We start from the raw sequence: 13,850 nt of genomic DNA, 5'->3' as shown, positions 1-13,850 counted from the left end.
GCCTGTGTAGTAATATCGACATGGTTAATGCATTGATGTATCAATCTTTTAAATGACTTTTTTAACTACCATTTGCACCAATCATCCTTAAAACTCGTTCTCAGTTAAGGATAACTTTGGCTTAGGGTTAAGCCTAAATTCACATGGCCTTGCACGGGTGAGTGTCACTCGGGCAATTGGGATTCTTTTGACTTTATCCGTTCCGATTTTAAAACTTTTTATCCCAAACTTGACCAAAAAACATCAAATTCTAATATTTCTGAAAAGGAGCTATTAAACATTCATCTAACTCGCTTAATAAAAATATTTTCCTTTCACATTTGTTATTAAGCGGATTTATATAAATAAGATATTAATATAGATAGATGTAATAAACACTATATGAAGGACGGCTGGTATTCTGAATTAATAAAGCTTAATATTTTCTGTGGGCATCACGAAAACTTTCTAAAACGCTTCAAGTTATTAATAAAACATCTTACTTCCCATCTAAAGAATAAAAAAGTTGTCACTTATTGCATTAAATATGTACTTCCATCGTTGAAAGCTAAATGTTGCTGAGTATTCCGAAATTGCTTGGAAGAAGAATTTGTCAAATAAGTTTTGTTAGATAGATAGTTTTGTGAAGAATTTATTGGAGTTGATAATTAAATTCGATTGAAACTAAAAGAACGTATATTTTTTCATTGCTGCCCATTCAAGTTCTTAATGCTTAATATTTTATAGTAATTAATATTAAATTAATTCGATTGTATGTTATTTATTTTAGTTAATTAGATATTTTTCCAATATAGTTCTTCATAGTTAAAATAGTAAATTGTTTGTTTCGTAGTTTTCAAGTCACCCCGCCAGAAGTTTTGCGTAGATAGAATTTGGACAAGATAGAGATGATTTTTAAGTCATGTGAAAGTTCGTCATAACGCTACTTTGTGTTGAATTATGTGCCTATTTACGGCTTATTTAGACAGATTAGATCAGATTTTAAGAATTATATTAATATTTTCTGAGAAAAAGTTTCACAGACGAAAAATCGGATATTTTAGTAAAACATTAATTGTTATAAAAACTCTATAATTAAATGTCTATCTTTGCTTAAAATCAGCAGCCTTTTGCTTATTAACAAATGTTCTATTATAATTRGGCTTATTCAASSCCMTTAAYGATTGATACACTTGTTATATGACCATTATATGACCAAATTCTYGAATGTCTTGATAATGATCTTRACTGCGGTGGGGTGTTTCTTGACGTGAAGCAAGCCTTCGAATTCCTTCAGCATTTAGGATTTGCTTTCAATATACAACCTGTTTTAGCTTACTTTTTCATACTATTGAGTAGACTCTTCTAGTGATGCATAATTCAAACCAAAGTTAATGAATCTTAAAGTTCATCAAACTGTCGAAAGATACACATCGGGATGAAACTCCATTTCGACGAGAAATATGAAGATTACCTAAAATACTATCTAAATATTATAGAGTAAGAACTAATGAACAACAACAATATCACCTGAAGACCAAAGACAGTTAGAACTCTGGACCTTGAAAACTGTTTTCTTCGATTCAGATAACTCGTTTTCTCTCACGTTGATTTATGTCGTTTAATTTAATTTCGCAAATTTCAAGAAATATTATTCAGAAGATTTATATTGGTCAACTTTTTTCAACAATTTCAACAATTTTCTATTTCCAAAAAAWTACTTATGCCTTAATTGCAGATTGTAAATAGTTASAGCACTAAAATGCTGTAYTGGAATTGTTTACATTCACTTCTTCCGTGACTTTCGATTAACTAAAGGCTTTATCTTCCACAGCACTCATGAAAAGTTTTACTGAAGATTGCTCAGCCGCAAAATATATGTATACACATGGTAAATAGATGAGGTATTTCTTTAGTTTGACTAAAATTGAATTAGTTTCTACAAATCTTGAAGAAAAAACGTCCTATAATTTTCTGTTTCACTGGATTATTATCAGTTCAAACTTGCTAATTCCCATTAGTGTAACCCCTAAGTAGTTGTGGTATATTGTAACTATTGTTTACTTCATTTACGTTTAATTTTATTTAAACTAAGATTGTTTAACTGATTTTAGATATTTCGAACGGACATTTTCAAAGAACATTACTTTGAACCAGGCTTAATTACATATGCTTTCAATAAAGCAAGGCAATACAATACAGAAAATAATTACATTGAACGAGTTACTCTAATTTATGAACTTTTAGCTGGATATTGTTAATTAAATTAAAGTCGCAAAATCCTTTATGCTCTAAACAACACAAATTTCCGGTCCCATTGACCTATTTCTCATTGCCTGGCACTACTATCAGCATAGCTGACTCCTTTATGTGACAAGAAAACACTCCAATAACGTTTTCTATTAACGCGTATAAAAGACTGTTATTTACTCATACACTTGCAGTAGTACACCCGGAATGTTTAACAGGCTTACTCAAAGGAAGCTCATTTTGAATCATAAAGAAAACGCTACAAGCGACTTGTTCTTTGTTTTATCCATACTACATTTCGTGATAATTGCCCAAATCTTGTCAGAAAAGAGCGAGGGACAAATATAAATTATATTTCTATGGTTTGTTAATGGCCAAAATGGTAAATTATTTGTGCAGAAGCCTTCCTATGGATATTTTACAGGATTATTGTGAGGCTTGAGTGAACCCTCAACGTTAAGCTTTTTGAAATCGAGAGGCATTAAACTTTCAAGTAGAGGGGTTTACTGACACTCAAGTGGTTAATTTGGTAAATTGAAGCCAAGGATGTTGCAATAATAATTAGAAAGTGAATTTCATCTGCGTAACTTTAATACAATTATGTTGTTGATCCGTTCTAGAAAATAACTAAAATATGTATGTATAATACACATCATATTAATCTACCCAAAGAATAATTCTTTCCGATACCAGAATAGTAGTAAATTTTAGTCGACAAACTAATTAACAACATTATTTCCTTCAGTTGTAGATTCATCCTAATAATAAAAATGTTTGCCTTATACCTCAGAAAACTTCCATTTTCTGAAGGTTTTTGATAATTGCGTTCCCTTTCGCCTATCTGTGTAGCTTTCTACTCTCCTTTTACCCCGGCTATTCCCAAATTCCTCTTATTTATGCCAAATATTATGGCATATAAAGAGCTATATTATCTTTCCAAGGTATTCGCTATTTCATGCCGAACGCGTACAGTGATCGTATCTGTGACTAAATTAATGCCTCGGTTGGCTAAAACCAGCAAAATGAAGATTTTCTAATTAACTGATTTACAGCAAGGGTGAAATAAATTGTCTGAAAGCCTAAACTGGTGCTCTTTAGAATACTGCTCTCTTGGTGGAAATAAGCTATGACCCATTTTCCAAGGATTTAAGTAAATATGGTTGTATTCAAATCCTTCCTGATGTTTAGGCTACCGCAACATTCTGTCTTACTGTCGTATTGAGATAATTATTTTCTATTTCCTTCGAATGTTTCCAGTTATAGGCGTAATAGCTGCTTTAATTTAATAACTTATTTGAGGCACTTAAGACGATGAGAACGGGAATTTTATAATAATGCAAATAAATAATCGATTTCCTAATTTGAAAGATGTTGTTCATTGTTTTGTTAGGAATGTTTTCAATATTTTTGATCGTCTGGATATGGAAGTGTTCGAATCTAAACAAAAATCAAAAAAGATCAACAAGTAACTGATTTACATGGAAGCAAAATATGATTTTAACAGCTTTAAAAACAGCCAGTTTCATTTCTTTAACAGACAACATAGAAGAAAAAACAAAAACTACTCAATTGAGGAGATTATAATATATGCCATGCCAATCAATATATTTTTGTATGTTAAGGTTTTATGTACATTTTAAAATGACCATATAGAAATAATATATTATAATTTAAAATAATAATCCACTCATTTCTCAAGAATCTCAAGAGGCACGAAAAAAACATTGAGTTAGGGAAAAACATAATCATTTTAAAACCGAACCAATAAGCAATCACATTTATTAGAAAAATACTACGATAGTTTAGAAATACTTAAATGTAAATACTTAAAAGCAAAATCATAAAAATATCGGTAAAAATAGAATGTACTTATAGGCGTTCGATATTACGATATTCCGTAGCAATTCTTACAGATCTATAATGTAGCAAAGGTTTTGATTAAGCATGATACGTAAATATTCTTGTGCATATCCCAGCTCTATTAAAAAACAAATAATTTCTGGGAAGTGATTTTAAAATATGTAAAACGACAAATAATTCTTTTTAAAATGTGAAATTCGTGTTGTATAACTGCTACGTTGTAACAACCATAAAACAAGTTATAACAACACTACCAAACACATCAAGGAAATTTAGTTTTCTTGATTGAAATAAGAAAATAAACTGTATTTCTTAAATGTACTTCTAATTCCCTCGATCAAACAAACAAATAGACATGGATTAGTATAGTTAACTAACCGTCTAGAGAGCTTTATATTCAAACTCAAGAAACAATAACTAGTCCTTATTTTTTAAAATACGTGTATACACTTCCTCATCTGCACTGGCAAAAAATGTTCTAAGTTTTAAATCTTATTACACTTAACACTAAATTCAAGGGGACAATGAACTCAACTTTAAATTTCTGATTATACCATCTCTGCAACCAAAATAAGAAAAATTCTTCTGAGCTATGAATCCACCGAGCATAAGAGAATATTTACCACTGAAAAAAGTTCAAACTTTATCGAAGCTAAGAAAATAGTGTTTGAACAAAACTGATGGCAAAACATGAAAAAGCAAACTAAAGTCGAACTGAATTTACATCAAACGTATTAATGGTACAATTCTAGTAGAAAAGTAAATCATGTTTAAAATCTATGTTTCAATCCCGAGTATTTCTAACCTCCTGCATTTGCTTAGAAAGTGAAATAATTGAGATTCCAATATAACTTATTATTAAAAAAAACTTTGCCTTTTCTACCCAATCCGTTATTAAACTTTGGCAAGTCGTGTGGAGATGTATATAAGTCTAAAACATGTAAAGTCTGATTTACTGTTTTCCCCCTGTAAAAGCGCTTAATTAAATTTTAAGTAATAATGGATCCATCTATTTAAATTATATTCTGTGGAGAACTTTAAAATCCTTTAATTTTTATTTAACTTAATTAAAATACAAATATAAATTGATTTTAATTAACTTGTTAACAACTGGCCTGGCACCAAGTTAGAACGCTGTTAATTTATTTTTGCATTCAAACGTGCTGGCGATGTTGGACCACAGTGTTATTCAGGTTTAATTGTCCATTCTGAATTGAGTTCAATAAATTTGCTGTAAAGACATTATACAATAAACCAGCAGGAATTGTGCTGGTCTCCATTCGTGTAGCAAAACCATGTATACATGTTTTCAGCATTGATTTTTGTTTAGCAGATTAATTTCCAACACCTGGAATACGAAAGTAAGAGGATGTTATTTATTATGAAGTCGCTGTGGCTGCTGTTTAAATGCTAATTTATTAATGCTCTGTATTAAGCCAGGCATAGCAAATAAGCAATTTACATGCGTGAGCACAGGAGAATTTCTCTACTTTGAGACACAAATTTTTCCAGGAAACTTTTTATCATAAATTGTAGTCATTTTGAACGAAGTACTAGATTTCAACAGAGACAAATGCATTGTCCTTTATAAAATATTAACTTATTAGCTGAAATGTGAAACGCTATTAACCTTTTTACCAAACCACTGCCTTATATGCAAATTCACATCATAAATCATATTTTGAATATCTAATCTTCACAATAAAGTTTGCTGAAATTATGTCTCGACTCAGCTTTTTAATTTAGGTTTTTCCAACGTATACACGAAAATGATTTATGGCAGAAGATCTCGGAGCGCATTTCATGTATTTTGAAGTATTAAACCAACAGCGTAAAAACGGTAAAATTATCTGAAATTTAAAGTGTATTTTATGAAATTTGCATAATTGCCGATGGCAAAAATATGACCACTTATGTGGGGATGTGCGTCAGTAGTAGTTCAGAAGAAAGTAAATATGTTCACTGATATGACCTAATTACTTTTTAATAGCAGAAACATTAGATTTTCCACATATGATAGTTGAAGGAAATTCACGTATCACCATGTATCTAAGAACTAAACTGTTAAAATTGCTCACTTAAAGCCAAACAGATAATTTTTCATTCACCAATAAAGTTTCGTAGGAAATTCTGCTCTTCTATTTCACACACGCACAAAATTCTGCTTAAGTAGCCTGGTGTCGCATGCTCTTTTGCCATTTAGGTTTTATTACATAATTGTCTGATTTTTATTAATTATTAATTAACAGTTAAACAGTATGTTCAAAAGTTACAGAAGTATGTTCAGAACGATATAAATTCTTCAAGTGTGTTGTGCTGTTCTTTTTAAGCATACGAAAAATATTATAAACAATAAATAAGTTTAAAAAGATAAATTAAATTTTAAAAAATATCATTATTTAAGATCAAACGTTAACGATTAAGTTTAAATTGATAACCTTTTATAAATGCTCAAATAATAAAGTTCTGTTTTGGAATATCGAGAGCCAACTGTCTAAACTACTCAGTTATGAAGGACGCAAACGCATAGAAAACGCATAGAAATATATTCATATGCAAAATGAAAATAACAATTATTACTTCCTATTGCAAATATTTCTGTATCAAGTTCTGTAAAATTATGTATTTTAGTTAGTATTTCGTATTTTTATTGTTCACTTATATTGATCAGATCTATAAACAATGATACCTTCTCAAAGGGTTCTTCTGAGCTGAACTGAGTTCAAGCTCAAGTACTGATCCAAAAATTTGCTTGTTGGGAGGCCGTAAGATCTCCTGAAGTGGCCAGACAGCTTTGATACATTGACCATTTTAAGTATATTTTATCTGAAAAGTTGTGCGTGTGGTTGTCTCGATTTATTGAGATTTGATGACCAAAATATTGGTAAAATGCCTTTCTTGTCGGCAAAAATTACGTTTGTAAAGTATTAAAGAAAACTTGAATAAACACTAGACTATTTTCGAATTTTTCAGTGGATTAGTTCTCCATTCATTATTATAAGGTATATTGATTCCAAATTTCTGAATTCTCTGTTCGTGTGGGTGTATAACTTACAATTTTTCCTTGTGTTCTATTTTCAATCCGCTGGAAGGACCGAAATTTTGATTTTTGCTTATTGTGAAAGGTTAGCAAGACTTTGTTGGAAAGTAAATTTACTTGCAAAATAACCCGCTCAAAAATATAATGCGTAATATAGGGTGTAATAATAAAGTGTTTTCAAGATTGGATGATTTGCTGCTTTTTATCGTTGGCAACAATTCCAATTACCATTTCTGTTAAATTCTTACTTTCCTAGCATAAGCAAGACCTGTGTTTATTCCAGTCAAAACTGGCTCTAGAACAGGAACAACACCATGGAGGATCGATAAGTTTGAACTTATTTCGTTATTGATGCGTACACCTGGAAGCGAGTGGTAATAATATAGTATAATCGCGGACGCCTAGTCAAGTCAGTTTTTATGTTTTATTGCGTGAAATACCTTTCGCGGCTTTCATCGTCCTGAACTTAATTGTAAATTATCAACAATATAAAAATACCCATTGCTGCTTTTTAATTATTATTGTACTGTGTTTAAAAAACATAATCAAAAACCTGTGCTTTACCAATTTATTGCATCTTAAAGGGCAGAGGGCTTGTAGTTTCGAAAATGCAAAATTAACTGAATTGTGCTTATCGAGCAACATTGTTTCCAAAACTCTGATAAACCATCTAATTTTAACCAGATGCCGGAAAGTAGAAACAACAAGCGGCAACTCAATGATTTACCTTACTTCTTACTCTGTATAAGTGTCCGGAATCTTAATGGAGGTGAGAAAGAATAATGGTTGAAAAACGTTATTAATTTGTTTTCGTCCACAATAGATTTGTTACTAAATTCTTAGGTAAATAAAAGCATAAATCTTTGCAGTAAAATAGCACACTCAGTTAACCAACTTGGTACAGATGATTCATTAAGTTTGTCCGAAAAATATTATGCCTGTCAACTAATGTTCGTATATTAAAAGTTTGATTATAATTTAAAAAAAAATTTGTTAACATATGGTTTCGCTGCGACATTATACATATGTTCGTAAAGTGTCTCCATAGGTAATATTTTGTAAATTTATTTGGACTTGTAGACACGCGCAATAATTCAGCTATTACATAAGCACAGGTAACAGCCTCTCTAGCATTTCCTTTTCGAAGTTCCTTAAAAATTAACCACCAATCTTAAATAAATAATTGCCGATATACTTCAAAAGAATTGAATTACTCGAAACGAAAGCTCTCCATGACTTGTGTACCTCCCGTTAGTGCTTCTAAGCAAATCCACACTGGGTACACCGACATCCAACCAAATTAAATTACCAAAACATCGACTTTCCGTACGAAATGCTTGTAGTTTTATGTGTGTCGACAAATCGAAAATTTATTTTATTGCAAGAGAGGCTCAATTAGATTTTAAAGTAGCTGTTTTTACTTTTATTATGATTAAAACATGACAATATCTTTGGTTATTTTTGTATTTTTGTCCATAATATTTCGTTTTCTACCAAACTTCCAACGACGGAAAACCGTATATCGAAAAATAGTTAGTTTTCCTATTTTTGATTGTAAAGACAAAACAAGCCCCAACAAGTCGAGAGGAAAGCGTCTTGAGTTTTCCTTTGCACAAACAGCATAAATAAATAGTCTTTCCATTATATTACCCCATTTAAGACTGATTCCGGTAGCGATCACTAGCAGTTTTCCTATTTACTTTATTGTATAATGCAGCAAGTTGATCAGACTTCAATGTTGACGTTGCCCCGCTCCACATGGAAAAGACTATTTCCATATGGAAATCAAGGGTTTCGGCATCGAGTATCATGGAGCTGTAATCTGAGTAGCATCCGAGTGCGAAAAGTCGATACAAAAACGATGTGTTTTGTAGCATTTCATCTGGCCAAATTGGGTCTAGGAGAACCAAAGCACTAAAGAGAAAGAACCAAACAAACTAAAGATCATATTAAGCAAGCAACAACAGATAAAAATGTATCGGGTGATGTATCGCTATGATGACCCAGAAACTTGCAGCAATATTCGTGTAAAAAATGATTTTAAAGCCCAGAAATTTAAAACTCAATTACTAATCCGCCGAGAAAATAGTTAAACCTTTCAAGCGGTAAATCATACATTAATCAGAAACGCTTAATGACAGAAGAATAGCAGTAGATGAAACATTCCCGGCTCGAGAAATAAGACCAAAGAAACAACTTGAATGATGCGAAAAGCGCGTTTATATTCGAGTATAAGTATAAGGCCCTGAGACTGAACATGAACAATGTAACCCTTAGATAGTCAATAAGACACAGAAATGATAATGGCACATACGTACTGTGGAAAGTAGAAGTAGACATGATATCTAAGTACTTCTGATTCAAAATAATATATCTACCCCTTACTCTGACTTCAAAACTCATACCCAACTTAAACTGTTTCCAACCGCTTATTTTTTTCTCCTACCGCCAAATTAATAAAAGTTTTAAACGCGAAACGGTAGTTACTAAAATGAACGCAGCTCTAGAGCAATAGCGCCATGCAATGCAATAAGCTTCGCTCCCGTTCAGAATCAAATCATTTCTTGAAATGGAGAATTTTCAATTCAGCCCAATATACCTATACTGTTCTACATTAATTTCAAATTCAATATTTTTTCTGAAATGTCTTACTAATAATAAAATTATCTGCTTCTATTTGTAATGTGAGTTATTAGCTGTTACTCGCTTAATGTAAAGCAATAGTTTATCATAAAAAGGGGAAATTTATTCTGATTTGACTAATGGAATGAAAATATTGTGAAATTAATTTTTGAGTCTTCGGTCTTTTAATCTCAACAGTTGAATTCAGTACTAGTGCCTCGCCTTATTAATCAAAGCACGGACACACCTAACCAAATAAGTTATGGACGCTTCTCTATGGGTTTGGGTTTGTATTTGTATTATATCGGCAACTTTAGTTTGTGGTCTAATATTTTCATTCCTATCGTTGTCACGAGGTGATATGCCTAACATGCACCTTTCTATTGCTCTTCGTGTTGTTAAAAGATTATTTGCAAACGTATTGTCAAATTTACGATGTATTCAGTTACGCATTTCAACTTATTATTTTGGGCATATACTCGTATGGTTGTGTCTTCGGAGCTCATTATTTTTGTATTGTTGTGATTAAAATTCAGTTGGACATTCATCGATGCTAGATTTAATTTATTTAACATCTTTTGTAGTACCGCGATGTTGTCAGTTATTGGGGCTATATCATCTGCAAACCTGAGGTGGCTAAGCCTGATACCATCTATATCAATTCCGTTGGTATCCCATTCTAATTTTTTAGGAACATTGTCACCTAATAATATAAATTCAGTAGTTTGAAGAGCTAGAGAAGAAGTTATGAAAACTGTAGAAACAGTGGCATTAGAGTGGTTCTTACATCTAGGGCTCCTAATTAATGCTATAGTTAGCTTATTCTATGATTTAATCTTGAGAATCAAGGAGAAAGGTTATAGTTAATGCGGTTATAATGAATTTAGATCAAAAAACTTAATTATTTCTTTAATTAAAAATTTAATGCTAATGGTATAAATTACTTTTAAAGAAGGCAGTAATGACAAAATTGTACCTATGTTATGTTCGCTTAGTAATGCATTGGTTTAAAAGTTTTAGTTTTCCAGTTTCTTGTAGCTCCATAATTAAACAATACAATTTATGTTTTATCCGAAAGGAGGAATCAAAACATTCCTCTATAAATTTTCAAGTAAAATCTTAGACTTAAAGTACCTAATTGGACATTTTGTATTGAGACAAACACGACATTGCTTTGGTTAATAACGATAATGAGTAAACCTATACTAATCTATGCGGAAATTAAGTCATTGTGTAACTATTGGATAAGGTGGTGAAACCATAATAATCCGTAGCGCATATTTATATATTAAGTTGCAAATTATAAGCTTTACTCGGAAACAGACGAAAAGCCAAAGTAGAAAAAACTCTATTTACCAACTCAATTAGCCAGTTGAAGGTAAAAGACGTCTACAAAAACGACATCATACGTTTTCTGGTATACTCGTATCTACGAGTTATCACTGCCATTAGCGTAATTGCGAGCTGATCTGGAGGGCACATCTGCTTCCGTTATTCTTATTGACTCTTTCCTCTCTTTGATCACAAAGATAAAGAATGCAAATGCACCTGCATTTGGCAACTTTGAATGGAGTCTAGATTTAATTGAAACGTTTGCTATGAATTATGTTCTCGCTTTTTTATTCCTTTCCTGATTTCCTTTTTGTTAATTTGGAATAAATTAAAAAGGTAAAATTATAAGAATACTTAAGTATTGGTTATGCTGATCAAGACGATTTTTCAGTTTAAGTACTTTCTATAAGAATACTGCTTATTGCCATTGATTACTTAATGCGCTGCCGAAACCTTTTAACCTTTGGTAAGTTTTTTAAGTTATAGGGCAGTCTCCTGATCAAGGAAAAGCAGCTTCTTCTTTCGATTTTAATATTCGTTGAGGCCTAATCAAGTTTTGTTGATTTTTATCAACAAATCTTAAGCTTTAACGTGTAATTATATAAGGATGTTTAACGTGTCAGGTGTATTTAACTTTTTTGACACAAGTTCTGAACAAAGCTTTAGACGATCTAGCTCCATAAGTAATGTTAGACGATTCTCTCCGGGCTGAGCATCTGCCAGCAACTACAAAGATATTTATCAACTAAAAAGTGTAATACTTAAGAAGCAATTATCGTTACAAATATTTAGTGACCATAACAGCCATTAAAAAATGTAGCAATATGAATGATATTTAAAGCAATTTTCAAGCGCACACAAAAATAAATTAAGGTACGGTAAAGTAGATTTGAACATTGTATTTTCTCTGTCGACATAAAAAAAATATTTTAACCTTTTGGAGCAAGAAGCTGGACTATGAGCCTAAATTTATAAGGATTGGCAATTGTAATTTACTTAAAACATGAAGCTAACTTTTAAGTCAGGACGTGTTTTGACTACTATTATCATCTGCGATCAACTTTGCCATGTCTTTTGTAAGCGCAAAATTACCTCTGGTTTGCTAGTTTAAATAATTTGATATCTGCAGAAACAAAAGTGTAGCTGATAAATAGTGGACTGCCAATTTAGATCAGTACGTATAGAAAAATGTATTATATTATATTTTTTTATCAAGTCAGTGTATAAATTTTTTACAAAATGTTTAGTAAATACGTTGCAAACGGAACGATTTCAAAACCGTCTGGAAAGTGGCGAAGCAGCAAGGTGATGAGTTTTTGACTTAGTAACTTCCTAAATCTCAATTTTTACGTGACCACAGATGACGAAATAATAATTGTGTGGTGCTGTCGTTTATTTTGAAATACTCCTAATCTTTTCAGACAGTTATAAATTAACAGAATGCCTCTTAATTCTTAATTTTGTACTATAAGCGTCATAAGTGGTCAAATAATTCTAACAAACGTGGAAGAGATGGCAATAGTTGTGACTTTTAGTAGAGAATGAAAGTTATCAAACCTACTTCTCGGAAGTACGGGCGGTTTTAAGTTAACAAAAGGGTTGCTGTGACAAAGTATTTAATTTTACTTAAAACCGACTCGGGAACACTATTACTACACATACAATATTTTTTTTGTTTTTGGCTTATCATTTATGATGATTTACCACATTTTTTCATATATTATCATCGTTTAGAAACTAATTTCTCATGATCTTTTATGTATTAATGCAATTAAAATATAATTTTCAACGCACTGAAAAATGTGGCAAGTAAACATATTAGGTATAAAGCATTGCACCCGTATAACCAGGTAATTGAGGGGTTAATAATTTGCCTTTTAACAATTCAAGCCCTTTACTACATTGTGCTAAGACACGTTCATTCATATGCTAATAAATATGGAGAACCTAAGTACTACGCTACACCCACCAGAGAAATTGCTTATGAATAGTTAAAAGGTGACTTGTAGGGAAGACATTTATAAATTATATAACATCAAAATTTTCCCAGTAACGAAGTCAATTCCTGCTGTTAGTGACAATCGATAACCCGCAGACAATCAATGTCGATCCAGTTAAATAGTTCTAAGCAAGCAATATGTATAGTTTGAGTGTTAGCAGTGTCCTAATAAGCTGGAATCATCGCTGTTAGAAAAGTGACAAGCACCCCTTGTAAGTGCTAGGTTTAGGGCGATTGGACCCAAACCATGATGAACAATGTGGCAAGCGTTTTCAAGATCTCTCGAAATACTAGTGGCGTTCTTCGAATATTATTCAGCCAGGTAAGGTATTTCTGGAATTTTACTATTACAACTATTTGACGATGACAGAACTTTGTTATCGGGAAGTGTAGGAATTCGTGCTGAGCAACAGGCAAACAGGTCAAAGCACATTTTGGACGCTGAGTATCAAAGCGCTCAAACGGCATTTTTCCACTTCCAAGTGAAAAACGTTGCTGTTAACACGCTATTTGAAAGCTCAACGAAGTTTGCGCAAACCACAACGCAGATAAATTATCGCTGAATCATACGAGAATTAATGACGAAGAAGTTAATAGAATATCTATTTTGAAAAACCTTTCAAAATTAAACAAAACATAAGCTCAATAGATCAAAAAGCATTAATGTCCTTATAAAAAGATAAAACAATCAACATTTTGCCTGCTGATAAAGGTAATGCGACCGTCATTATGGATTATAATATCTATGATCAAAAAATTAATGAACTT

The 13,850-nt window shown here is 31.7% G+C and overlaps 1 protein-coding gene across 4 annotated transcripts in view; it reads left to right on the top strand.

The window, feature by feature from the left end:
- LOC109537788 (synaptotagmin-7) overlaps positions 1 to 13,850 on the top strand; it is a 136,086-nt gene that overhangs the window by 26,096 nt on the left and 96,140 nt on the right. For 3 of the 4 annotated variants that reach the window (XM_048665606.1, XM_048665608.1, XM_048665605.1), the window contains exon 2: positions 13,134 to 13,404. In XM_048665606.1, coding sequence (XP_048521563.1) covers positions 13,340 to 13,404 — 65 coding nt within the window. In that variant the 5' untranslated portion in view covers positions 13,134 to 13,339. Of the gene's footprint in view, positions 1 to 12,979; positions 13,405 to 13,850 lie in introns of those variants that run through there. The other variant, XM_048665607.1, reaches the window with a different exon arrangement.

This window comes from Dendroctonus ponderosae, unplaced genomic scaffold (assembly GCF_020466585.1).
Source record: "Dendroctonus ponderosae isolate FM_Combo_2020 unplaced genomic scaffold, Dpon_F_20191213v2 Dpon_F_20191213_4, whole genome shotgun sequence".
NCBI lineage: Eukaryota > Metazoa > Arthropoda > Insecta > Coleoptera > Curculionidae > Dendroctonus > Dendroctonus ponderosae.
The sequence above is the reverse complement of the archived record's forward strand: the minus strand, read 5'-3'. Positions and strand labels throughout refer to the sequence as shown.